The following is a 26,644-nucleotide window of genomic DNA, read 5'->3' on the forward strand; positions in this document are numbered from 1 at the left end:
CTGTGATGTCTCGGTGGAACATGACTGTCATTTATCTAGTCACATGTGGTTTTGCTCTTATTTGCCAAGTTTTTGCCCAAATTTCACGGTCTAGCATGGTAATTATAAATCTAGTAAGTCTCCTTGCGCAAAGTAAATAAAAAAATATTATATACTTTACAAAATACAGCAATGGGCTGTAGTTACCAGCGCAAGCTTGAGTAGGCCCAGCCCATAATACGTCGCCGTCGATTAGGTATGGCCCGGCCCGTTGAATGCCCAACAGCCCAGATCTCAGTGGGTACAGGAGAGTGGGACTGAGCAGCTCGGGTTTCTGGCACTCCGCCGTCGCAACCACACCAATCCCCGTCGCCGCGCGATGTCCTCGCCGCCGCCGCCTCCGGACGCCGGCGACCCAGCGTCGCAGCCGATCTTCACCGACGAGATCCTAGGTGAGATCTTCCTCCGCCTCGACACGGCGGCCGACCTCGCCCGCGCGTCCGCCGCCTGCACCGCCTTCCTCCGCGTCGTCCGCTTCCTCCGCCGCAACCGATCCCTCTACCGCCAGCCCGTCATTGGATTCCTCGAGTGTGCAGGTCGCACTCCCTTCCACACTCTCTCCTTCTACCATGCCCAGCCGCCGCACCGCTCCGCCTCCTCCGCTCGCGCCCTCGCGGAGGCCGCTGATTTCACCTGCTCCTTTGTTCCCGACCCCGGCTCCTGGCTGCTCCACGACGCCACCGGTGGCCGCCTGCTCCTGTGCTCGGATTCCTCCGACAATACGACCGACTTCAAGGACCTCGTGGTGTGCGACCCCTTACAGCGCCGGTATGTCCAGATTCCCTCTGTCCCTGTCGACCTAACAGCCGGTACGTTCACGTCTGGAGCCTACTACCATTTCCCGAGTTTTTTCGCTCCAACCGGCGAGGAGGAGGGATCGTCGTTTCGAGTGATCTTGATGATTTATGATTATGACAAAATGAAGGTGACTGCCTTCGTTTTCTCTTCAGCGACCAGTCAATGGCGTCGAGTCACATTCGATGGATGGAAAATGAATGGATATATTACTTTCGTGCTCACATCTTGCTGCTACCACCCGCACATAAGCGTCCACAAGACATCTAGGTTGTTCAGTGAGGTACTCATGCTCGACACTCACAAGACGGAATTCTCCCTGGTGCGCACCCCTGTCCTCCGCTTCAGACAGCATGCCATTATTGAGGCAGGGGAAGGGAGGCTTGGTTTCTTGACCATTGGTGATGGCATGCTAGACCTCTACTGTAAGGCTTGGCAAGACAATGGTGTTAGTGCGGAAGAGTGGCAGCATGAAAAGACAATCCCAATCCCCTTGCCCGACTCTGACAGGTATTCCATCAGCTTCTGTGGTACAGGCGATGGCTACTTACTCATCCAAGCTATTCCAACAGACTCAGCTGAGCTCGAGCATATGCCAGAGATGCACTATTTCACGCTACACCTCAAAACATTAATGGTGGAGAGATTGTGCATGTTGAATAAACGCGTTTATTTTGCTCATCTTTATGCAAACTTCCTACCACCGTTGTCGCTGCCAAGTGTATGAAATGCGGAATGGTAAGAATCTTCCTTGTTTTCTTCAGTCATTTGGAGTTACTTTATGTTGTTGACATGCTCGTTCATCCAACTTGTTTTCATAGTGCACTTGGTATTGTTGCATCAACATCATCTTGTCTCCACTACTATCACCAAATCTCCATTAATTTCGGTCACCAGCAGTTTGATTTGTTACATATATGACTGTATTTCACATGCTGTTTTTAAAATCTAAGGGAATGTTATTATTACTATTTGCTAAATTGCACAAAAATCTAGTACTCTTATTCTGACAAACAGTTTTTCACTGGTAATATTCAGTTTTAGCACTTCTAACATTCTTTAGCATACTGTCTATGGGCGATTGTGTGTATCTGCACACTTTCACATTCAAACCAAACAAGATTGAATGGTAATATCATAGATTCATAGTATGTTTTGCGGACCTATGGAGAGTTGAATTGTATATGAGGCCACATTGCTTTGGTGTGTAGCTATATCTGTTCTTTTCTTTAATCTGGTGCCTGCACAAGTTTACTTGTCTACTTGACATCTGTTGCATACTTCTGAAATTGTGGATAGGCTATCTGAACTTTTATTATTTTCTGAACTATCCTTTGCAACTACAACTGCTATCGGAACTTTTATTATTTTCTGAACTATGCTTTGCAATTGCAACCCCTGTTTTGTGACACTTTTTGGTGTACCCTGTAGGCTGTAGGTAACATTTGTTGAGTACTACTGTAGATAGACACACATGCCTTGTCTTTGTTGGAGTGAATGGAATGGAGTTATCCGTAATTGAAAACCCTACCTGATTCCTGTTCAAAAGTTCCATATGTTTGCCCTGAATAGAATGAATATTTTGTTTTTGTGGGCATGATGGCATATGGCCACTTGAAACTGCATGTGAATCCATTTGGAAACAATTAATGTAGTTTACTTTAGCATGATGATTCTGACAGTGTGATCTTTGGCATGTCTTCTCTCTTGACACAGTGACCAGGACGTTTCAATGGGGACGGCTGCCTGCATCTTGTTTGGCTTCAGTATACCACGGACCACGCAAGATATTACTGCTACTGCCTACTGGCAATGACGCCAGCTATCTGTGGTTCAATTAGCTGATCCCTAGCTGTTTGTTTCTGCCGTTGTGTCCCTTCAGCCCTTTTGCTGCATGCTGGAGGCTGGAGCTATTTGGTCTGTATTCTGGATTTGGGGCGCTTAGGCCCTTGCTAATGTATGCTCTTTAAGTTTGTAGTTTGTACTCATTAAGGTTTGCCCAATAGAATCCTGGTACACTAGTAGAGTTGAAAATGATGTGGGGTTTGCCTCTCGTACATTGATCAAGTCTTGTTCTTTGTCCTCTTTTAACCTGCTGTCATCGCACAATAAACTTGCCGTTTTCTCTATGTGGATGATTTGAAGCCACTTGGTGAGCATTGGACAAAAATGCCTAGCAGCCAGTCCCGTGTTGGACACAGTTGTACAATGCCCAGTTTGCAAAGAGTCCCAGAAATTATGAACTCACCTCTGTTTGTAGTACGTGGTTGTGTTTTTGAGTGAAGAATGGTGTGATTGTGTTTTTGAGTGAAGAATGGTGTGATTTTGTTTGCACCTGGCATCTAGTGTTCATTGTTTGAATTTGCGACAAGGCTAACATGCACTTTCACTATGTACCAAGCTGTAAGTTTCAAAAAAAAGAAAAATTAAGATATGTCGTTAAAACCATGCCAAACTTTGTGAGGTCTGTGTAAGTTTCATGAGGTTTTGCCCGGATTTCATCAGTGTAATAAAGTAACTTATTATTCATTGGCCCGGAGCAAACAAAAAAAAAACTGGAAAGTTTTGTACAAATACTGGTTTATAAAGAGATATAAAAGGGTCATTTTATCTGGCACAGTTAAATTTATGTACAACTCTAATTCGCCGTCGAACAGATCCATTTATAGTCGGTTCATTGATACCAAGCACCCTCGTTTAACTTCTAATCAACTATTCGAAATTAGCTCGTTTCGAATTCCAAAAACGACGAGTGTAATCGATGAACAATCTAAAAAATGAAGATCAATTTCGGAAACAAGCCTTTGAATCTGGGAAAAATTTAAGATCAAAATTCCACAGCAAGCCTGTGAATTCGGCACAATCTCTTTCGTTAATTTAATTTTAAAAAAGAAAAAACAAACAAACAACGAGCCCAGTAAACGAACAGGGCTTTCTTCCCAGGTCATCCTTTGGCCCAACACGGCCCAACAGGATAGCTCTGGAAAGTAGCCCAACACGATAGCTCTGGAAGTTACCCTCGCCGCCTGTCTCCCCCGCGCGCGATGGCGGCGACCCCGGCGAGCGGCGGCGGCGGCGCGTACTCGTGCGAGACGGCGGAGCGGACCCGCGAGTGGATGGAGGCCCTGGCCGACTTCCTCCGCCGCCACCGCCCGCTCCTCGAGGCCCACGTCGTCAACTTCTTCAAGGTCCTCATTTCCCCCCGTGAATTCTTCGGAGGCTCGTCGGCCGATTGGAGGGTTTGTTTGCTGAGAGTTTGTGGTTGGGCTCGCGCAGGGCAGGCTGTGGGAGCTAGTGGACGCCGAGTGGATGGAGTGCCTCCGGCGGGAGCCCGTCGAGAGCTTGCTCAAGCTGCCATCCGGATGCGTCCAGGTAGTCCAAGTCCATCGTTGCTAGTTTATGCCCTTGCCAGTTTGACTTTGATGTATCTTACTTTCTATTGGTTTGAAGGAGCACTGGCCTGCTACACTGCGAGAGTTTGTGCTTACTGCTAGGTCGCTTGTTATTCCACGGGAGCAGAAGAGGCCACAATCGGTTGGTTTCCTGAATAAAATTATATTATCATTTATCAACTAAACTCGGTACAGGTTGAACACTGAGAATATTGTGTTTCAGCAGCATTTGAGTTTGTGCACTTTATATCCAAGTTTTCTGTAGGCGCTCCACTTGCAGTCATGTTGCTTGGTTTCAGTGCACAGAATAATTCAGTACATCAGATTAGTTTTTCTTAATATCTGTTTGCATTCCATACTTGGATCACCTTGCTATCATTTTGGTTAAGAGATTGTCAATTTTGTCGATCTGCTTTAGTCTTAATATGCTTTTTTCCTTGAAAATTTGCAGCTTGTATCTGATATTCATGTAGCCCCAATTGGTACTGTTCTCGCTCAAGGCATGAACTCAAAGAAGAAGCATGAAGTAGGTAATCCGGCTTCATGCTGATTGTTTAACTTGCAATGTTCTCTTATTTATGTGCAAATATGTTGTTATTTTCATTTGTTTTTTGCACACTCATGTTTGAAGAAATTTTATTCAGATTGAAAATCTAGCTGCGGTGGTTCATGCAATTGCAAAGAAGTGTGGAGCCAAGACAGTGGTTGATGTAGGTTCTGGGCAGGTATGTCATATGCATGCAAGCATCTGTGCAATTGTAACCAGATTTCAAGTGGACATAATTGTGTTTCTAATACTTGGACAATTGCCATCCCTCTTGATTCCTTTTGGTTGTGAACTTGTGATTGTGCCATCTTAAATATTATGCTTATATATTCATCACCAATCCTGAGCAGGAATGTCCCGATCGATCCAGCTAAATATACTGGTCCTCGAGGAAAGGCCATATGCTGTGCTTTATATATGTCCATATTTCAACTATGCCTTTATTGCATGATACTTTGGAAGTCATGAGCTAAGAAGCCAAACTATGGACTGTTTCACTCATTTTCAAATAGTCAATCTACAAAGAACATGGCCTATATGGGCTTGTCTGTTATTTTGTTGACTTTATTTGCAAATTGGAATCAAATGCACAAGTCAAGCCATTTGGTTTTTGTTGTAGACATGTATGGCAATGCCTTGTGTTTTCTGTTGCTGTTAAATGAAAGAAATGATTGGCTTTAACCTAGTTTCTGCAGTAATGTGTTATGTCATGTATTTATCTTTTTCTCATCTTATTTGATATTATCAGGGTTATCTCGCACAGTCTTTGTCTTTTGAGTACCAACTCCCTGTTGTAGCGATAGATGCTTCATCACACCATGCATCAGTTACAATTGCTCGTGCAGAGAGAATAAAGAAGCACTATGCTGCTAAATGGTGCGACCTTCATCAAATTTAGTTTCAGTTCTACTACCTTTGGATTCATATCTAATGCTTTAAATTTGTGCCTATTATTTTTTTTAGTGTGGAGAAGCAACTGCTCATGGTACCTAGGACTGTCACCTGTCATGTTCTTTCTAGTGACACATTGGCAGCAGTCACGTTAGATGCATGTAAGGATGACCATGGTGAACATGTGAGAGAAACTAAGGCATCTACTAAGAAAATCACTCAAATCCAGGAACCAACTCAAGGCAGCCCTCCATTAATCCTAGCTGGTCTTCATGCATGTGGTGATCTTTCAGTTAACATGCTAAGGTTGGTGTTTGCGAAGTATGAGAACATGGCCATGGAGCGTGGTCCTTTCTCCAAGCTTGCAAAATGTTGCATCTTGAATAAAAGCAGTTTGCACCTTGATGAAAGTCTTTAAAATGTTACTATCTTTTTAAACAGAGTTTTTGTGTCCTGCGAACAAGTAAAAGCATTGGTAAGTGTTGGGTGCTGTTACAACTTGCTTTCTGAGGATTCTAATGAGGGCACAGACACCTGCCCTGGTTTTCCTATGAGCAAGGCTGCCAAACTGTCTGAATTGGTGCTTGGGAAAAGCATCCGTGACCTTGCTTGTCAGGTATGATAGCAGTTCATGATCTAGTGTTGCCTTCTGATTTTTGAAACATCTCGTATTGTTGAAATTCATGTTTGAAGGCACTCAGCATAAACAAGATACTAAAGGAGTTATCTGTTTGGTGGAGTTAGAAATAAAAAATCCTCACAAGCTTATCGAAGCTTTGTGTTTCCTCTGTGGATACTTGTATGGTCTGCAATTTTGTGGCTTAAAACATTATTGTCCTAAATTACAGGATACTTATCTTTGCCTCTGCAAGTTTTTTTTATTAATCTGTTTTATGTTAGGTATATGCATTTAATATTGCATTATAGAGCTAATAGTTACTTGTCCTAATAAAAGTAAAAATTAATTGCATTATTTTGTGACATCACTTGTGTGTTAGGTAATTAGTGTACTTTGATTGTATCTCTAGTTTGAATTGATTAATTGCAAACATGATTCTTTTTTACATTTTTGGTCTACGATACTATTAAGGATTCATCCTTTAAAATTATCCAAATCGAGTGATAGTTTTCTATAAAGCTCTTTATTTAATATATTTTAAATCGTGTTAGAGCGCAGAGAGATGGAGAAATCTCACCATGGACATTGCAGTGCAAAATTTTGATGTACATGCCTTCCGAGCTGCATTTCAAATGGTAAATATTGTTATTTCTAAACAAATGTTTTGTCAACCTTTTCATTTATATAATTCTTTGGCTATTTCACTCGATGCTTTATGTTTAGTCACTTCATTTATCCTCATGTTCAATGCTGTCTGAAGAAAGGTTCTGGACATAGTGGACTTGTTGATGAGTATGTGTTCTTGTTTACCTAGTTGCATTGTATCAGCAGTTCATTCATTTAAATTTAGACTTCGTGCTATGCATTCTTATCTGTGCTTAAGCAACAGTTTGAATGTAATATTCAGCTAGCTTGAAGCCTTGAAGAACATGACACTTTAAGCTGGCTTATAGACTGGTCACCAGCAGCAGCTTTTGTGACATTCCCAATTTACTTCGTGATCTTACCTAGAAATCTGACATAGCTTTCTAGGAAAGACCACATAGTTTATACATTCACCACACATGCCGATAAGCTAGCCACACTGCATACCAATTGTTGGTTCTTGTATGACGTCAGTGCCAAATGTTTAGGTGTATTATTTTTGGTTTCCTGTTTAGAGTACATAGTCGCGCCTTGGGCCTTGTGCATATGGAAGTGGGTTGATGGTCCATAAATATGTTGAATATAATTTCAGGTTAGAAGTTTTTTGATGTTGATAGTACATGAAGATACCTTTCGGGTTTTGGATTTGTAAAATAGCAATTTGTTTTTTGTATCATTCAAATTTATGGCTTCACTTGATTATATGTTTTTGCTCTAGGTACTTGAGAAATATTTTCCAGAAGTGTCAAGGTTGAGTCCATCAATTGGAAGGCAAGGAAAAGCTCTTCGACGTCAGAGGCTTCGGAAAGTTGTGGAATCACAAATGACTACAGAGAAAAGTGATGATTTCTCCTGTTCAACTTTAAAGGAACAAAACAAGAATGCAAATGATGTTGATTCAGTCATATATGGAGTTGACACCGGGCCAGATGACATCCATCATAATGCATGTCAAAAGTTCACCCTGTTCAAAGATTTCACATTATCTGGATTAGGTCGCCTTGGCTGTGGCTCAGTGGAAGACTCACGTCTTCTTGAAATATGGAAGGACGTGCAACCCTTCTCTGTAGGTTTTATCAGTACACCCTTTTTATTATCTATCTTGTTATTGTACTGTTCCATGTACTGATTATTTTCAGTTATTTGTTCGTTGTCAATAGAAGCAAAATTATTTGTTATTTATTCTGTCTTTGTCTTGTATGATGCGTTAGGTAAGCAAGTCCTTGGTACACATTGATAAGTATGCTTGCTGAGGTCATTTCAGTTTTAATACACTAGTGTGGAAATCCTGTAAAGGCCCATTGTGCCTATCAGTTTCTTCAATAGTACTTTAAATTGGAATTACATCACTGTGTTTCTGGTAGGTGTGTTGGTGGAGCATGTATCAAAAGAGTTATGCAAAGCGTAGTAAAGTTTTATGTTTTAATACTGGAAGAAGAGAAATGTAAGGCAGATTAAAGTGCATGTTGCTTATATGACAGTAATCTAGAACGAGATAAGTACAATATGTTATGCCTTGCAGTAGTGGAGATATTGTTAAGGTATAGTAGTCAAGAGTATTAGTGTAATCTTCTAGTCTAGGGTTTCCCTCCTATGTCTCTCATGTATTCTATATATAGTCCCCATTAGGTCTCAATATAATCATCAAATTCAATCTCCCTTATTCGTAACTGATATCATATATGATATTATGCTCATACAAACCATATAAATGTGCACAACAGCTAATAAGAAAACATGTCCCTCCACATGCTTTTCGAACTGCTTTATATTCATAAAATAAAAGCATAGTGGTTTAAATATGACTGCTTTCCCCCTGATATTATAATACCTAAAGGTACACTCTATCATATCAACTAATCTGACTGTTTTTCTTATTCTTGCAGGAATATATAGGTCCCTTTTGGTGCCTTCGGGCTGCTTTGGGTCCACTGGTTGAAACATATATTTTACTTGATCGGTTATTGTATCTTCAAGAGCGAAGCAACCTAGTTGAAGCATTGCTGTTTCCCCTATTTGATCCTACCATTTCCCCAAGGAACATGGCTGTAATTGCTTGGAAGTTATCTGCAAATTCTTCAGAAGCATGACATGGTAAATCTTCTGATGCAGTTGATGGGATGGTGTGTTGGTACCAAACTATAAGCCAGACTATTGTCTTATGGCAGAACTTGTCCGTTCATTAGGTTTGGATACAGTTATTGTACTTGCTGTCTTCCCTTATAAAAAAAACACTGAAGATAGTCTTATCTTTGAAATTGTGAGGGCAATGCATTTCCCTTTCAAATCGCCTGGTACATATGTCTTCTTTCCCCCCTGGGCCTGTCTATATACACTTGATCCGCTTCTTTGTTGCAACCTAGCTTCTCCCAGAGTGTATTTTGCTGCTTGTGTGATGTTCAGATCTTGCAAGAATGTGGCAGGCTATCTAGCCTACTTGAGACTTTCAGTATTTCTGCACAGGTAAGAAAGAAAAACTCAAGTAGACAAGATCTTGCAAATCTAGTTGCAGGAATGTGCAAGATATTGCCCTCGAAGAGTGTGCCTTTATCCACTAAATGCTAGGTCAACAATCTATATCGATTCCATGGCCTTTAGTGCTTGCTTGTTTTTCTGAAGTGATCATGAAACAAGTTGCTATGGAACATTATCTCTCCTGCAATATGTGTATACATGTAAAAACTTGTCACATATTATCACTCATTGTTGTTACTGCTTGCTAGTTACTCCCTCCAGTTCCATAATTCTTTGTCATTTTGGGCAGCGACAATGTCTCCAAAACTTGGCTTTGACTATAATTTTCTATTACTAGATACAAGATCAACAAATATATATAATTTCATTGAAGTACTTTTAAGACTAATCTGTACATGTGTCTTAGTGCCTTCAAACTAAGTATTTGAGAAGTCATTGATAGTCTCAGTTTTAAAAGTTTAACCTGAACCTTGTCCATACAACAATAATTATGGAACTGGAGGGAGTAATAGGTATATTGTAGAGTGGAATGATCTTTACTTCCATATTATCCACCTGAAAGAAAAATGACATTCAGACTATAGAAACAAGAGAGGATTTTTATTCAGGTACTCCTAGGATTTTGCCTGCCTTGCGTATGCTGGTGCAACTGGTAAAGTTATGTCTGATCACAAGAACAGTGATTTGGAGTCAGTTGAGCAGTGTTGGCAGAGAGGGACAAGTGATCGTTTGAACAATGTAAGTTGCCTAACCAAATTGACTATTTACCTACAAATCTACTGTGACGTGTCATAGAAATCAAATCTAACCACATTGACAATCCTGTAGGATCTCTGATGTGACACCACCAATATGGGTAGGCTGAAAGACGACTAGCAGAAGAGGTTGACTTGTATTTTATTGAACATGTGCTGCCCACGTGGTTCCATCAGTATGTGTGTGGTTTCAGGTATGTCATTGCTTTGCTTATCCATGCATGTCATGTGTGCGTGTGTCTGGCGTGTATACATTTTTTTAGTGCTTTTTGGTGATTTGACCTGCTGTTCTTGTCATATGAGCATTTATTTAATGGGTTTTTTAATTAACTGCTCGAATTGTTTGTAGTCCACCCAGCAATTTGTGAGATTTTTCTACTCTTCTGCTGCAGGCTTGACAACTTAAAAATTTTTTTTGGTGAATTGCTACCCCGGAAAACCTTCCAGATAGAATTCTCCATGTTGACCAGTCATTTAATCGGGCTTCTTCAACACTCGTGGTTTGATAGTTCAGAGGAAGGTGATGCAATCAGCAGAGGTACTAGGTGCAAAGAGGTGTATTCAAAATAATTCCTGGGTCACTGGTAGATGGATAAGATATGTACTGAGCGTGCTCTCATCATGGTAGTTCATGAGCAACAAGCTGTCATTTGTTGGATGAGATTTTACAATGGAGTTTTACTGACCGAAGCTATATCCTTGCATTGGCTTTCCATGAATCCTGTTACATTCATCCTTTTTGGCTGTATCACCATGCAATAATTGGCTGCTTTTACTTGCATGCGTGAAAGAAACTTTCCTTACCTGGATTGTACGTGATCATGAAGGCGAGAGAGCTATGGAATCTACCCTCTTCTTTCGTCCGTGTTTTGCAGAATTCCAGCCGTTGTCATGAGAACGACGGTGCCTGTACTTCCGATGACGGATCAGCATCAACGTGGACACTCAGAGCCGTCGCAGCCCTTCCGTCCTCAAACCCTTATCCAGATTTGCACACCCGGAGGTGCATGGTGAAGCCACCGGTCAATTCCAGCTGCTTTTCACCGATGCAGCCAGCAGTGGCGGGGAGAGGTAATGAATGGCACACAGCTCTTGACCTGGAAGCTCCCACCCTCGTGCTGGGCCACTGTGGCGCGATGGACTGATGGTAGCCAGCCAATATCTCATGGTGAGGTCTCGAGCATCGTTTTAACCGGGAATATGCGAGGAAAGACTGTTCTCCCGGCGCGCGCTTGGCGCGAGCTGATTGGCTGGTTTAGGTTAAAAGTTACTGGAAACGGGGTGTTAGGCAGTGCAGAGAGGGGAAGGGGAGGCGGTATGTGGATGAGGTTTCTGCTGTTGCTATCAGGCCCATTTCCAGGTCACTCTCAGATTGGTTAGAGGGATAGTAGAGGTAGAGCAGGCGGGCATAAATTCCCCCATTATTGTCTGTTTTTATCGCGAGGGTCTTGCTAGAACAGTTGGTGTCTACTTCTTTGGATTGGATAGATCTGCAGAATGGCATCTCTCCATTTGTGTGCCGTCATCCATCTTATCGCCGTCAACCATCCTTTTGTTTTTTTTTTTCGACAGGAAATATGTGCCGAAAAGGATTTTCACTGCCTTTTGGTTTGGGGGGTTTGCTTGACTTGTCCAAGAAGACCAGCCGTGGAGGAGCTTTCGGAGGAGCCACAGCCGCACTCACTTGCTAAGTGTTGTGGGTTAGGTTGGTAGTGAGTGGCTTTGATCGTGATCGTGTATTGGTGACTTGACTGGCAGAGGAATCTCCGAATCTGGCGTTGCACTGGACACCGGAGAGAGTAGAGATGTACTACTCCCTTCCATTCCATGGGTTCGTCAATTTCAGTCTTAGACGACCGGCCGGTCCTGTGTGGCTGCAAAAATTCCAAGGTGGTATATATTACCTATGTTTTTTTTTTTTACTTTTTAACAGTGTTTTCTATATAATTGTTATCAAAAAAATCTTTTTTCTAAATATGTAGTTTTTTTGTCGACAGGGCTGATTGTGACTGCTTTGTCGCGACGTGAGCCTGGGCGTTGCGTTGGAGAGAGGAGAGGGGGGGAGGAAGGATGGGATGACAAGCCGCTTGCTGGATCGGTCACGTGATGCGGCTGCGCAGCGCAACGGCTGGGCCGGTGCCGCCGCGGCGACGGGATCGCGCGCCCGGCCGCGCGCGCGTGGTTGGTGTGACGGCGGGCCGCACCGCGCGCATGCCTGCCCCTTGAGGCCCTGATGCATCACATGCCACTACTACGTGCACCGGCCGGCCAGCTACGTGAGCTTGCTAGCTTCTCACCGAGATGAGAAGGCGAGAAGAAAATGGCGGCCACTTGCGCGTCGCCCGATCGGGCAGCCGTTGCGCGTCCCTCGCCAGAGCTGGGGCGCGCGTGTCGCCTTCTCTGCTACGCCACGTGTCTGCGTGAGAGCGTGCAAGGTTGTATAGTCCTAGCCCAGTCATTTCGCTTGAGTTTTACGCGGATCTCGAGGGATTCTATGGAAAATTCTCCTGTGTCTGGTGATGTTTTAAAATTCAAACAAGTTTGGGCGATGTTTTAAAATCGGATTGAATCATGATTTTTATATGAGTAAATTACATGGCCGATCCTTAAAGTATTGGACGGATTTCATCTGGGTCACCAAACTACGAAATCGCACGTTTGGCTCTTTAGTGTATTTAAGTGGTCTCATCTAGGTCCAAAATAGACACGAGGAGGATTTGAAGCTGACGTGGTCGTCCATGTGAACATGATTTCACCCGGTCACCACCATCTTGATGGCTGGAAATTGACCTTGCCGAGGCGGTGGTTGACCGGTGACGTGGCGTATCCTAATTGGAGGGAAGGGTGCTGACTCGGCTGGTCCTTTGACTTTGTTGACCATCGGTCAACAAGCAATCTGGACCGTCGGTTTTGGATCGGGCGGTGTAGGAGTCGTCCTCCCCTGTAGCTGCGCAGGGGTGCTCCCCGGCAACATCCTCGCCGGAGTCGAGGCAGGACGACGCTCCGGCGCCCGATGATCTCCGGCGAGTGCCGGAGCGGGAAGAGGAGGCCATAGCGAAGTCGTCTGCGGCGATCTCGACGGCGGGGAGGCAGTGGGGAAGGGAATCGAGGTGGTAGGGCGAACGGTGGCGGTCTGGGAGTTCCGGTGAGGTCGGGGAATGGAGTTGCTGGCTCGGATTGACGCCGTGGAGTGGTGTAGAGGCCTCGTCGTGCATCTGCGAATCCAACGGAGGAGGAATCGAGTCTGGAGGTGAGCTGGGGAGGGAGATCGGGAGCTCGGCTGCATGCTTGGTAATGGCGGCGGCGGCGGCGGATTCGGGCGCTGGAGCGAGAGAGAGGTCATAGGGAGGGGCGAGGTGGCGTGACGCAGCAGCAGCAGGCGCATAGCCGAGCCGCCGCCGCTTTCCCGTGGTCGCCTGCCCCGACGCAACGGCAAGGCCCGCAGCCCGCACGCTCGCCCTCGCGTGGCGGCGGCGGCGCGACCGGCGGCGAACACGCTCGCCTGCCCCCGACACGACAGCGCGGCCATCGCCCCCCGCGCTCTCGCATGCCAACGACAGCTAGAGCTGGAAGATGGGGCTGACACATGGGCCGCCCTGGGGCTGGAAGATCCTAGCCATGCACGCCATGCCTCAGGTTTTTGTGCTTAAATCATGTCCACGTGGACGACCATATCAGCTTCTAACCCTCCTCGTGTCTATTTTGAACCCAGATGAGACCACTTAAATACATTAGGGAGCCAAACATGCGATTTTGTAGTTTGGGGGACTGAGATGAAATCCGTCCAATACTTTAAGGACCAGCCGTGCAATTTACTCATTTTTATATCTTTGTTTGCATCGTGTGGGACATGATGCGAGTGCCATGGATTTGCGCCAAATGGCTATAATCATTCGCTCGGGAATGTTAAGAGGCCGAAACATAGTTAGCTAGATGTCCATTATGTCTGGACATATTGTAAAAGTGGTGTATCTACAAAAATCAAAACCATTTACTTTTCGGAACACAGAGAATATTGTCGTCTTAGATGGCCAAGATCACGTCACCGCGCCGATCTCGAGGAGTTTCATGTCTATGGAGTGCTACACGTCGCTGATCTCGAGGAGCTTCATGGCTGTGGAGTGCTATGTTGTGCCCGTGCGTGCACTGCACCTTCAAGTATCAACGTCCTTAGCCGCAGTCGATCCTGATCCAAACTCGTGTGTAAATATATATAAGTATAGGTGTGAACGTAGCCCGCGATCCTCATCCGATAGCCAGCTTTAAGCACGAGGTAGGCGAGAGGAGAACGGTCTTCGCAGACTCTCTCACACCCTAGGTCATGCTGAAGAATGAGCTGACGACAGTGCCAGCTAGCATGCCGAGAGCATAAAAATGAGTTTAGGTCCTGTTTGATATAAAGTTTTTTTTAGAGTTTTAGATCAATGCCATGGTTTTTTAAAATACCTAGGTATCTAAAAGAAAGAAGGTGTTTGAATGTAATTAATTTGGAGTTTTAGAAACTACGGTATTAATAAAACCACAGTTTTTTTTGGAGTCTAAAAAACTTAGTCCCAGCCCTCTTTATTTTTGACAGAGCTTGGTGACGCGCGTCCATCTCTGATGGCGTGTCTCTTTTTCACTGCTATTTTAGAGATACATACTATTTTTAGCAGCATAGACATAACCAACTAGTCTTAAAAGCAACGTATTGCTGTGTAGCCAAACACGTCGTGGCTTTTCTTAAATAGAGAAATATTGCGGTTTCTAAATACTATGGTATTACATGCCTACGGTTTTTAAAACTGTGGTTTCATAATAGTAGAGTTTTAAAAAACAGTAACACCCAAAGGAGTTCAAGCATCCATTGGTATTATGCTGAGTTGGAGTTTTGTCATGGCTAACGAAATCACCTTGATGTTTTCTTATTCTTTTTAGAGTGAAACGCACCTTGCCCTGGCCGTCTGATCGAGCCCTTTCGCATCAAAGTGCTTGTGTGGGCGTATGGTTTGCCTTCCACTTTTTTTGTAAACGCACAACAGATACACACACTGGCAACATATTTAAGTTGATTTAATCTCCTATCAATTTGACCTGATGTTTGGCTCGAGTCAGGCTTGGACCAAACAAAAAAAATATCAGTTTTAATTTTTTGACTAACCTGAACCCGACTTGGCGTTTGATTATGTATAACTTGAACCAAGGTGGTTAAGATACATCCCTCCTACCCCCAACCACTTGTTTATGATGGTCCTCGTCCCATTGCTTATTTGTAAAGTATTTCATAATGTTTATAAGATGTGATGTTTATATTGTAATAAAGGTTTGAAGGTTTGCAAATTGACTGTTGTTAGGTAAGTCCCAATATAATGAGAGTTTCAATCTAATTTAATGAAGCATCACATCTGTAAAATTGGTGACATGACATGTAATTTATGAAGTGAGGGATGATACGATTTTCATCTAGATTAAACTCTGTGTATACGGTTTTCAACACATTGGAAACCAAGTGGAACTCCATTGAGAGCATTCCATTTTATCCACATGTGTTGGAAACTAAATGAAACTCCACTGAAAAGGTTTCATCTTATTATAACACTATGCAACACTTAGATGCTATGTTGAGCCTATAAAGTCATGAATAAAACTATGCATTGTAGGCCTTATTTTATTTCATCACCCCACATATATTTAGCTAGCTAAGGTGTCATTTTCAGAAACTAGCTAGGTTTCTTGTGGTGAAACTTATCAACTGAATTCGGATCTTCAACTCGGCAGGGGTGCTCACATTTACAACTAATTTTTCTTTTAGTGGCTAGTATAGTAGTTGATACATGCCAGTTGCCGGTGAGGTGCATGTGTTGAGTTTGTCGATCTCAAAATTTGTCAACCTAGTCTCTCGAATGTGTGCTCATGAGGGTTGATTGTGTATGCAGGTGTTCGTAGGGGTGAACGCTTTGTGTACATGATGGTCTCTGTTTATACCTTATTTCAAAAAAAACCCTTCCTTGTACTAGCACCTACTGTAAGATACCGGGGCACAGGCTATATTCTTGGTAAAATATTTCATAACGTTTATTATGACTCTCTAATAGCTACAACATGACAGATTTCAACCTTTCAGTTTCCTTCAAAAGTATTAAACATTTGACTTGAAGGAGTAGGCCAGCCACACCCTAGCTGACAAGTGGTGCATTTGCTTGTACATCCTTGGTGGATAGCAATCCAGCCCTTTTCAGTTTGGTTCCAAGGCGGCCTTCGTATTTTACACATATATTCCTTTCGTTTTTGGTCACTCCTTTTTCTTTTACATACATATATTTCAGGGAAATTTCCTTGGTGCCATATATATGTGGAGATGGAGAGCTAGCTGTGAACATATTGTAGCATCTACTAGTCCCTTTGTACTGACCTGGAAAGTGCTGCCCTTATTTGTGGAATGAAAAGGCTAAATGGGAAAAGGGGAAAAAAGGATAAAAAGGATAGATGAGAAGCTTGAGGGAGACCCACCACCTAAACCACCTTATAAACCCCTCTCTTCCAAACTAGTCACATGACACAAGCACACAACTCAGTTCTTTCTGCTGGCTACTAGGCTAGCTACTAGTTCCTCCTTCCTCTGATCCCCCTTTTCATCTCTCTCTCATCTCCTATTGATGTTTTCTCTGGTCTCACAACTTGAGAGAGACTTGTGAAAAGAAACCAGACAGAGGGAGAGAGAGCAAGAGAGATCATGTCGATGAGCTTCTTGAGCATGATGGAGGCGAAGCTGCCACCGGGGTTCCGGTTCCACCCGAGGGACGACGAGCTCATCTGCGACTACCTCGCGCCCAAGCTCGGCGGCAAGGTCGGCTTCTCCGGCCGCCGGCCGCCCATGGTGGATGTCGACCTCAACAAGGTCGAGCCATGGGATCTCCCCGGTGAGTATCCACAAGTCCATCGATCGGTACACGCATGCATCTTCTCTAAATAAAAGTGTAAAAGTTTGCTAGCTCCTTTCTGTCTTTTCTCTTCTTCGATGACTTTGCTTTGCACCAGTTGATGTCTAGAGAGAGAAAGAGAGATCGATGGAGAAATTATTATTCCCATGGACAACAGGGATCGTTGAATTTTTTTATTTATTTATTCTTGTCCATGATCAAAATCCACAGCCTCTTATTTTTCTGCCTTTTAATTTATTGATTTCCAAAATGAATTAGCTATTTGGGATCCTCTGTTGCTTCAGCGTCAAGAAACACCATGAGTCCCCAATGTGCTGCTGTTCATACACTAAATTGCACCCTTCTGTTTTTTTTTTCGTCATCAGCGATAATATCGCCGTTACTACCTAAACCCTTAGAAACATATATTGATGATCTCGTTTTCATACATATAATCATTTCCCTTTCTTCCTCTTCTTGATATTTTTTCTATACCTCTTTTTTTTGTTATGATGAACTTGTTGATGCCTCTCCTTCAATAATTATCACTGCTAGTTGTCATTAAGTTGAGGGTCAAAATTAAGCAGTAGGTATACACACAATTGAAATACGTACACACTATGGATTTGTTTTTGCTCCTCTACTATAATTGTCTAATTTGCATATAATTACTTGTTTGTTTCTTCTGAACCTTCTTGCGGTGGTATAATATCAACGTCACAATCAGAGTACGCGTACTCGATATACAGAAGAAGACTACAATAACAAGCAAAGCGAGTCTTTTTCCAAAAAAAGAAAGTACACATACTCCCTCCGTCCCAAAATATCTGTCGCTTTCGTTTTCCGAGAAACAACTTTGATAAAATATATATTACAAAAATATTAATATTTATGGTACATAATTAGAATCATTGGAAAGATCTTTGAATCTAGTTTTTTAATAAATTTATTTGGAGATACAAATGTTGTACGTATTTTCTATAAATCGAGTCAAACTTGTGGCACGAAAACTGGAAACGACAGATAATATGTGACAGAGGGAGTAGATGATAGATCTGCCTAAGTGCACTATATAGTACACATAGTTCTTGGCATTTCCAATAATTAAAGAATAATTGAAGTACAGATACATCTGCCTGCTTTGATTTTGCGTGTTAGATATGTATGTGCTCATGTTATTTTATATGCAAGAGGACTGCATACACTACTAGCATTATTAATTAGGCATTTTTTTTGTAAAATAAATTTGTGCAATTTCATGAAATAGATATGTATAGTTGTCAATTAGCATGAGCATGGGGGGGACGACGATGTGACGGATACCGTGACGACATCACATGACGGAGAGTAAAAATATTCTCATTTCCATTTCGTGAGGGCCGGGGTAGAAAAATGCTCTCGCTTAGTTGTACGTTTTGGCATTTTTCCCCCCTTATCTGCAACGAGAAAACGATATATAATATTCCATTTACTACATACTTTACGGCCAACTTTCTAACTTCTGGTCAACGAATCTTCTCTCCAACCTCTTTCAGTTTGTGTCCAAAATGCTTTTCTGTTAAGGCCTTGCGTGCGTGCGTTCGTTCTAGATACTCTCATCAGCTAGCATCAGTTTGATCTTATGAAACACTGAAACATATGCCATAATATCCTTTCCTTTATTATTTTTCGAATGATGATTGCCATGTTCGCTTGGCTGATAAGCCATGGCTGAAAATATTGTTGACTGATTTGTTGTGAGAGAAAAATACTGTTTATTGACTGAAAAAGTACGGCTTATAAGCCAAGCAAACAGAGCGAATAGATGTTACTGCTTTGTCTGCCTTATAAATATATACTAGTATATGGCTTGAGTAGTTCTTTATTCATGTACTGACTAGCTATATCTACAGCTAGTAGTAAGTACGTAGCTAGGGTTCATATCATCAGCTTATGTAATTAGAAAGGTTCGAAATAAACGTGTCGATCATGTGGTGGTCAAAAGCTAACAAGTTTCAGCACACACGTTTTCAAAATATATATGGTGGTTGGTTTATTTCATTTGATCATGCACAAAAAGGGCAAAAAAGAAGAACCCCTCAAAAGAAAATTGGCTGGCGTCGCCCGGGTTCGAACCGGAGACCTTCAGTGTGTTAGACTGACGTGATAACCAACTACACCACGACACCTTTTGTTATACCGTGGGTTAAAACATTATATTAGTATTATTATTTTATTGTTATCGATGTACTCAGCTCCTGCTGGCCTTTCAAATTATTAGTGCACGTCAGAAAGCAACAAACTGCAAATCACGTATTACGCATGAGATCTTAGATTCCTATCGCACACACATGCATGACACACCCTCTGTATGCATGGACCGCACACGTACGTGCCCCTCCCTCCCTCTTGTCAAATTGATGCAGCACATATATATATATGGTACACTACTAGCAGCAGAAGGTCCCAAAGCTATGGGCAGCAGGCAACACCCCCATGCTATTTCTAGCAGTGGCTCCAAACCTCACCATCCAGCATGAGCATGTATTCCAGTAGCTAGCCGGCCAACCACGTTCTACTCACAGTGTGTGTGATTGCGAGTTGTGACCACAACGGCACAAGGTGATCGATCTGATCCATCAACAATCCAACATGCATGTTGATGTTGTACAATCACTGCCCATGAATAGCTTTTCCTACCGGGCAGTACCAAGAATGACTTTTGTGAAGTGAAAAAAAGGAGAGGTGCAAGAAATGGAGGAGGCTGATCGAAATGTGTCCGTGTCACCGTCGAAAGATGCGCATATTTTTCGACGAAGGAAGCTTTTATTAAATTCTCAAGAGTATTACATCAAGTGATACATCAAGGCGTGGCCTCTGCCTATCAACAAACACAAACGAAAGAAATGAATAGAAAGATCGACATATTCTAGTGACTACCAATTTGTAAACTAGATCACCATATGTATTCATATGTCTGAGAGACTTGAAACCATACTATATGTGAAGCTGGCTTCTGCAGGCCGGACGATAGCCTAAATACGTGGCCAGAAAGATGAGTGTCTACAAGAAAAACATAAAAACATCTCTACATACAATACAATATAAACATTCTCCCATATAGATCAACTGATCACTGAATTTGTGTTGTTTGCTTATGTCCTCTCTGACTTGGTGGCCATCCAGTTGCGGCATCCGTGGGGCCTAGGGAGTGGTATTTCTTCAGCCTCAAGGACCGGAAGTACGCGACAGGGCAGCGGACGAACCGGGCTACGGTGTCGGGCTACTGGAAGGCGACGGGGAAGGACCGGGTGGTGGCGCGGCGAGGGGCGCTGGTGGGGATGAGGAAGACGCTGGTGTTCTACCAGGGGAGGGCGCCCAAGGGAAGGAAGACCGAGTGGGTGATGCATGAGTACAGGATGGAGCCTGCTCTTGACCAATCCTCCTCCTCCAACTTCTCCAACTCCAAGGTAAATATAATTCAGTTGTTGTACAATGTAATGCTCATTACTGCTAGCTACTAGCTAGTACACTTAGTTAAGTATACAATAATCTTATATATATAGCATTCTGTTTGATAATGTATTGGCACTCTTCATCATATTACTTATCATATAGTCCACTTGTCCACTTGTACTTTTAGGGAGTATCCACGTTGTCTTTAGGTATGTCTCCCCAATCAATCAGAATAAAATTGATTGCATAGGTATACATAGGTACAGACTGTATGTGAGCTAGCTAGATTGCACATTTAATAATTCTATAAAGAGACGATTTGTAGTGTGGGCATATTTCCTACTGAACAGTCCTTGTCAAGACTTTTGTCACACTGTTCATATGAGATGGACATCTCTACTTGTCTCTTTCTCTACATTTTTTTTAATTATATGGAGTTCTTTATGTATATGGGTTTCATACTTAGCCATTATATTTTATTTTTTGATGGATGCTTGCCCATTATATTTCTTGAACATAAATGGCCTTTTGCACCGGTCCATCCATTTGCATCAAGCAATGGAAGTCCTAAATTCTTGTAACTTTTCTTTAGCAATCATCAATATACAAATTTATGTAAATTTCATCATTGATCGCCTTCGACTAAATTAACAAAGTAAGAGAAATATAAGTAGCTTAAAGCCTGAAACAATAGCTTATTCAAAGTGAAGGCTTCAAATCAACGTTAATGTTAGTCACTAGTCAGTCCAAGTGATTAACGAGACTCCATTCAATGAACTAACCAATGCTTTCATTCATCCTCCTCCTGTCACCAACAGGATGAAGATTGGGTGCTGTGCAGAGTCATCTGCAAGAAGAAACTAGCGGGAGGCTGCGGCAGCTCCATGGCATCAAGGAGCCTCACCAGCAGTGGCGGCCGCGAGACCGTGCCAACCACGTCGCCACCACTGCCACCCCTCATGGACACTACCCTAGCACAGCTCCAGGCCGCCATGAACACCACCGGCGCCGGCGCAATCCAGCAGGTGCCCTGCTTCTCCAGCTTCAACAACATTGCCAGCAACAGCAACGGCAATGGCAACAGCGCTGCAGCAGCAGCTCAGTCATGCTACCTGCCCATGGCCACAGGCGGCAGCCATGGCATGAGCTACCTGGACCATGGCCTGCTGCCTGAACTGGGCGGCTGCTTTGATCCTCTCAACAGCGACAAGAAGTTGCTCAAGGCAGTGCTGAGCCAGTTAGGCGGTGACGTGGTGCCAAGCCTGCAGCATGAGATGGCCGCTGCCACTGCCACTTCCTCCACTTGGATGAATCACTTCGAGGAAATTTAATTCAGCAAACCTAAGTATGTGATTGGTGATATATTGCATATATGAAACATATATATACATATTGTGTGGTGAAACATTTGTGTGTGACTAGTAGAGGATGCAACATTTTTTCTGCCTATCGATTCGGATGAGGCAAGGAAAATATTAGGAGTAAAACTCTGTAATGGCTGTTGAAGTGTGTATATTCAGGTGCAGAAGTATGACATGAGTGATGAGGAGAATTTCAGATTGATCATTTTACTATAATTCACATATGACCTCTCTCTCTCTCTCTCTCTCTGAGTCTCTGTACATTCATAGTAACAGAACATTGCCTGTGTATACATACAATAATTCAGAATGCAGAGGGTGCCATCCGGATGCAGTACCGGTCCAAATCCAATCATGCTATTTATTCAGGAAAGTAGGCATGACACTCACATCTAAGCATCTCTTCTTTACCATCGTCTTTCTTTTTCTGATGTATTGTTGCGATGACAAGCATACTAATCAAGGAGTAAGTTGAGAGTTCCTGGCTTTCCACTGCACTATTCCTGATATGCTGCTGGCCAACTGCATAATCAAGTGACCACTGACGACCTGTCACCTGTGCGGCCTCCATCCTAACTGATGCTCTTGCTGTACCTTATGTCATCAATACTGGTACTGGTACACATATAAATACACGTCCTGTACACTTCTCTCAATCGTCTTGTAACAGTAGGTAGGATTTGCAAGAGCAAATGGCAGAAAAAGAAAGAGCTCTCATCTCTGTACTTGCATCAAGGTGGGCAGGTGGCAGCTTAGATACTGAAACGTCCCAGTGTTCTCCATTCTTTTTCATGCCAGACTGCCAGTCCATCGCATGAACATATATCTAGACTGTGATTTGTCATATTGTTACACTACTGAGGTACAGCTCATCCGAAGCAAAAATGGAACTGGTGGTGAATTGGTGATAGCGCAAATTTACTATTGTAGGTCTGATGGGTTGGTCATGTTTTCCTATTTATACCATTCTAAAAATTAAAATATATAAAAGGAAATATAATAGCTATATTCATATTTTACTCTTATACGTGTAAGGTAATACCTCACCCTTTTCTATCCTATCCATTGAGACTTAACTAACTAAATGGATAACCCACATTTAGAAACATATTTTTTTTAGATTACACGATATAACGTGGACGCTCACAAGTCACAACGCACCCATACTCACCCTTATGAACGCACGCATGCAAACCCTATCCCTATGAGCACCTTCGAAGATTGGCTGACAAATCCTCGAGACGAAATTGACGAAGTCACTGTAGGCATCTCGCTGTTGATAAGAACGTTGCCTACCACTGAAAACACAATGCCGTTATATCCTAAGTAGAACCGAGGATCTCAGGTGCTAATGAGGCTCTTGTAAGCACTAGGCTACAACCCATTTAGCTTGTTTTTCTTAGTGCCACAAGCAAATTTACTATTCATTGTTTTTCTAAGTGCCACAAGCAAATTTACAATTCAAATTCATTTGCAGGGCTTTTGCATGATATCGTAAGAGTAAATTTTATAGGGCATTCTACCAGAAATTTAATCTCCACGTTGGGGTTTGACTTGTAGTGTGTATGGATGAGATGTATATCTTTTTGAACTTCATGACTCATTCCACATAGAAGCCTTATTCTTTTCCAGTGCAAGAAGCAGGGTCTAGGGAAAAACTTAATGATTGTGCTAAAGGTAATGATATTGAGGTACTGTACTCAAATTGGTTAATGGCAGTGCTTAAAGTTGGATCATAGATTGGTATTGGAGCATGAAATCCGATAACAGAACGCAACTGGAGCATGAAATCCATGCCATTCAAGGATGGCTCATTGACTTCTTTTAATGGCCAAGTCCTTGATTATGGAATTGATCCAGTTTTATGAGAACTTCGATGAAGAATTCTAGAGCAACAAGCTCGTGCAAATAGGAAACCTGAATCCAAAAAATGATCCACATTGTACATATACCAATTATGTTGAAAACAATTTTGCATTATATTATTGGGATATGCAATCAAAATAATTGGTATTGAGAACTAGCTATTACAACTTAGAACGAAAATTGTACTCCAAAACCAAAGAAATATTTATGTAAGAATTGGCCTAACTAAAGATCCCATAACCAACTCCAGTTATTTGCTTGTGCACTCTTGGCACACCCATTTCAGGCCAAGCAACATGGAACAGTTTGACATCAAATTTGGCAGCATGCATGCACTCCATGCTGTGATTCAGCTCCCTCACATGTGCATCATAGAGAGGTTAATTCACAGTTGTGTGCCTTGATCACCAGAGTGAGTGAGATCCAACTGCCGAAACAGCGCATTGTTGTGGATGAACTGTCCTGAGACATGGACTACTCATTGGCCCGGGGAGCATTGAGCATTGGATGCAGCTGAAAGCAGGTTCAGTGCCAGCATGAGGGCGACGCCGGTGAACGACGACGCCAGCGCGACGCCTCCATGGCTGCAGAAGGAGCCAAACCTGTCGCATATCGGGTTCCACCGCGCGTGCACGTTGCCGTTCTTGCCTAGCTCCGCCAACGCCGCCGCTGTGGCCGTACCGGTCGCCAACAGAGCCATGATCACCTGGACCAATGACAAGAGATGACAATAATGCCGTGTATGTATCCATATGAATTGACTGATGATGCAATGATTTGAGATTTGTCAGACGTGCTACAGTGCAGGCATATGCAAGTACAGCAACAGAGGTTTCAGTCAAGCAACTAGCTTTGGACAGTGGCAATCCAATAGATTCCTGATTAGGCGGAGCTTTTGTAAGTCTATAGAACACAATTATTACAAGGCTCCAAAGTTCTGAACACATCAGGTTTGGCTGGGTTATGTGATATACAGCGTATGTGACGGCGCTCGCATTCTCCGCAAGCAATCATCTCTAGCAAGCAATAATATATAATGCACATGCATGAAAACTGCCTTGTCTCTCTTGAACTCAAATGATCGGTTGTCAATGTGCTAGGACTGTTTCAAAGTTGATTTGTGATGAAGCTACTATATATTGAAATAATATAAGTATTGTCTTTAAGTGAAGTATGGGCATATGGGAAGTAATGTTAGTATCAATCAATTAAAATAAAGGAAAATTTTCCTGCCAATGTAATTCTGCACAATCAATGCCATTCATTTAGTCCTAGTGAAAAAAATATCAAATATGCCATGATGACTTTGGTGTAGGGATCAAAACGATCGAAAACGATCGATAGGAGGACAAATCACTTTCATTTTAACATTTTTTTTCTCGAAAACAAAATCGATACGATATTATCGAAAACGAATACGACACCAATATTCCGGTAATTTCGAAAACTAAAGTAGTCGATCGGAAAATACATCGATAATGATCATAACCTATAAAAATGATATCGTAAAAAAACGATAAAAACGCCAAACCGTGGAACATGAGAAGAGCCATAAAACTAACATATCTCACATGACAATAGTAATAAATAAAGCCACAATTGACAAGACCACAAGCTAAAACCATAGTTCACACCATCTTAGGTCTCAAACAAGCTAAACCCCATATTCCGTTCATGTTCATGGTGACTGTCTAGAGTTAGGATGGTGTAGTACGTGATTGGTTGATTGCCTTTTTGTTCCTATATGGATGAAATACTTACCGTATAGTTCCTTTCCACAAAAATATTTGCCTTATGTGTTTGCTTCTGCAGATGGGATGCTTAGATGTGGGCCAACTAGACCTAAAGTATATGCATTACATAGTCTATAAATAAATTAGGATTCAAGGCATTTGAATCGGTAACTACTGACGGTAAATTATCGGCTAAATACTGTAATCTTCGAAAACGGTCGGAAGAGGGCAAAATCATTTTCGCTTTCGTTTCCGATTATTTTTATCGTTATCGTTTTTATTTTTTCGATTACCGCCTCCATTTTCATTTAGGCCTGAAAATCGGGAAAAAAAACTCGAAAACGATTTCCAAAAATCGGAAATTATCATTTTCGTTTTCATCTCTACTTTGGTGCACACAGGAATTCAGAGAAAAACCTCACCATGTCAAGCATGTGCACAACCAAACCCACCATCCTCCGCCGTAGAATTAGGCGGCGGACGAGCAGCACCACGAGGTTATACGCGGCAGCAATGGCGTTGGCTATGACGAAGTACCTGCACAGACCAAACAGACCATGCATCAGCACAGCACACGACGAAATTCGGCAGGAACATGCATGGGCGCATGGCATGGCATGATGGCAAGCCTGAATAGTGAATTCCCAGAGGCAGAGCGAGGCCTACACGAACGCAGGCGTGTCCCTGAACTTGGCGGTGAAGGTCTGCGTGAGGGGCCTGGTGCCGACGATGGCGACCACGGCGGTGTAGGACTGGGCATTGAGCGCCATCACCGCGGCCGCCGCCGCCGCGGCCAGGGCCGCCGCCGCGCGCAGCACCACCGGTTGCAGCGCGACGAGCCTGTCCCTGAGCTGCGGCCGCTTATTACCGAAGCAGGTCGACGTCGTCGTCGTTGCCGCAGCAACAGCCGGTGCAGAGGGCGGCGGCGTCTTGCTGCCACGCTCGAGATCCATGGCGCGATCGGTGGCCAAGAAATGTAGACGAGCATTCAGTTGTTGGACGTGTGGGATTATTCAACAAACATTTGAGGCGATATTTAAATGGTGGCTGGAAATTATGTATTGAAAAAAGTGGCGGGCAATCAGTTTCCGCAAGTTTGGGTGACTTGTGTGATCGATGCTCGATTGGAAGAGCGTTGGTTTTGGGTTTACTTTAGTCTGTCTCAAATTGTTTATGTCCAGCTGATTAGTCA

At 43.0% G+C, this 26,644-nt stretch overlaps 4 protein-coding genes and 1 non-coding gene across 7 annotated transcripts; 3 read left to right on the forward strand and 2 right to left on the reverse strand.

The window, feature by feature from the left end:
• The first annotated feature begins 278 nt into the window (after nucleotides 1-278).
• LOC136508767 (uncharacterized) lies at nucleotides 279-3,076 on the forward strand. 3 transcript variants are annotated; one of them, XM_066503547.1, is made up of 3 exons: nucleotides 279-848; nucleotides 990-1,572; nucleotides 2,551-3,076. In XM_066503547.1, the coding sequence occupies exons 1-2, from the start codon at nucleotides 359-361 to the stop codon at nucleotides 1,559-1,561; spliced, it is 1,062 nt and encodes a 353-aa protein (XP_066359644.1). In that variant the 5' UTR covers nucleotides 279-358; the 3' UTR covers nucleotides 1,562-1,572; nucleotides 2,551-3,076. The 3 variants fall into 3 exon arrangements, with proteins under 3 accessions (XP_066359644.1, XP_066359643.1, XP_066359645.1); XM_066503546.1 differs by having other exon boundaries at nucleotides 279-1,572; XM_066503548.1 differs by lacking the exon at nucleotides 2,551-3,076 and having other exon boundaries at nucleotides 279-1,344; nucleotides 1,407-1,546.
• A 774-nt stretch (nucleotides 3,077-3,850) lies between these two features.
• On the forward strand, nucleotides 3,851-9,177 carry LOC136508912 (uncharacterized). Its single transcript, XM_066503692.1, has 11 exons — nucleotides 3,851-4,022; nucleotides 4,111-4,206; nucleotides 4,285-4,368; nucleotides 4,678-4,752; nucleotides 4,871-4,951; nucleotides 5,522-5,649; nucleotides 5,737-5,970; nucleotides 6,106-6,280; nucleotides 6,835-6,918; nucleotides 7,647-7,994; nucleotides 8,815-9,177. Exons 1-11 carry the CDS (start codon nucleotides 3,879-3,881, stop codon nucleotides 9,016-9,018), a joined length of 1,653 nt encoding a protein of 550 aa, XP_066359789.1. The 5' UTR covers nucleotides 3,851-3,878; the 3' UTR covers nucleotides 9,019-9,177.
• Nucleotides 9,178-16,604: 7,427 nt separating this feature from the next.
• On the forward strand, nucleotides 16,605-22,023 carry LOC136508905 (NAC domain-containing protein 21/22-like). Its single transcript, XM_066503686.1, has 3 exons — nucleotides 16,605-17,057; nucleotides 20,223-20,506; nucleotides 21,311-22,023. Exons 1-3 carry the CDS (start codon nucleotides 16,871-16,873, stop codon nucleotides 21,821-21,823), a joined length of 984 nt encoding a protein of 327 aa, XP_066359783.1. The 5' UTR covers nucleotides 16,605-16,870; the 3' UTR covers nucleotides 21,824-22,023.
• Nucleotides 19,152-19,225, reverse strand: TRNAV-AAC (transfer RNA valine (anticodon AAC)). The gene has a single exon. It is a non-coding gene; the product is annotated as a tRNA-Val (tRNA).
• A 1,828-nt stretch (nucleotides 22,024-23,851) lies between the features above and the next one.
• On the reverse strand, nucleotides 23,852-26,439 carry LOC136506419 (CASP-like protein 1B1). Its single transcript, XM_066501339.1, has 3 exons — nucleotides 26,119-26,439; nucleotides 25,875-25,989; nucleotides 23,852-24,425 (listed from the first exon to the last, which is right to left on the reverse strand). The coding sequence occupies exons 1-3, from the start codon at nucleotides 26,403-26,405 to the stop codon at nucleotides 24,198-24,200; spliced, it is 630 nt and encodes a 209-aa protein (XP_066357436.1). The 5' UTR covers nucleotides 26,406-26,439; the 3' UTR covers nucleotides 23,852-24,197.
• Between the last annotated feature and the right edge of the window lie 205 nt (nucleotides 26,440-26,644).

This window comes from Miscanthus floridulus, chromosome 15, assembly GCF_019320115.1.
Source record: "Miscanthus floridulus cultivar M001 chromosome 15, ASM1932011v1, whole genome shotgun sequence".
NCBI classification, from domain to species: Eukaryota; Viridiplantae; Streptophyta; class Magnoliopsida; order Poales; family Poaceae; genus Miscanthus; species Miscanthus floridulus.

Bases quoted from the DNA above. Each gene is read 5' to 3' on its own strand.
- LOC136508912 (XM_066503692.1), top strand. From the start codon at position 3,879: ATGGCGGCGACCCCGGCGAGCGGCGGCGGCGGCGCGTACTCGTGCGAG. The intron at 4,023-4,110 runs GTCCTCATTTCC...GGGCTCGCGCAG, and splicing joins ACGTCGTCAACTTCTTCAAG to GGCAGGCTGTGGGAGCTAGT. The intron at 5,971-6,105 runs GTTGGTGTTTGC...CTTTTTAAACAG, and splicing joins CTTTCAGTTAACATGCTAAG to AGTTTTTGTGTCCTGCGAAC.
- LOC136506419 (XM_066501339.1), bottom strand. From the start codon at position 26,405: ATGGATCTCGAGCGTGGCAGCAAGACGCCGCCGCCCTCTGCACCGGCT. The intron at 25,990-26,118 runs GTAGGCCTCGCT...TGGTCTGTGCAG, and splicing joins AGGGACACGCCTGCGTTCGT to GTACTTCGTCATAGCCAACG. The intron at 24,426-25,874 runs GTGAGGTTTTTC...TCATTGGTCCAG, and splicing joins TTGTGCACATGCTTGACATG to GTGATCATGGCTCTGTTGGC.
- LOC136508767 (XM_066503546.1), top strand. From the start codon at position 359: ATGTCCTCGCCGCCGCCGCCTCCGGACGCCGGCGACCCAGCGTCGCAG.
- LOC136508905 (XM_066503686.1), top strand. From the start codon at position 16,871: ATGTCGATGAGCTTCTTGAGCATGATGGAGGCGAAGCTGCCACCGGGG. The intron at 17,058-20,222 runs GTGAGTATCCAC...GTGGCCATCCAG, and splicing joins CGAGCCATGGGATCTCCCCG to TTGCGGCATCCGTGGGGCCT. The intron at 20,507-21,310 runs GTAAATATAATT...TGTCACCAACAG, and splicing joins CCAACTTCTCCAACTCCAAG to GATGAAGATTGGGTGCTGTG.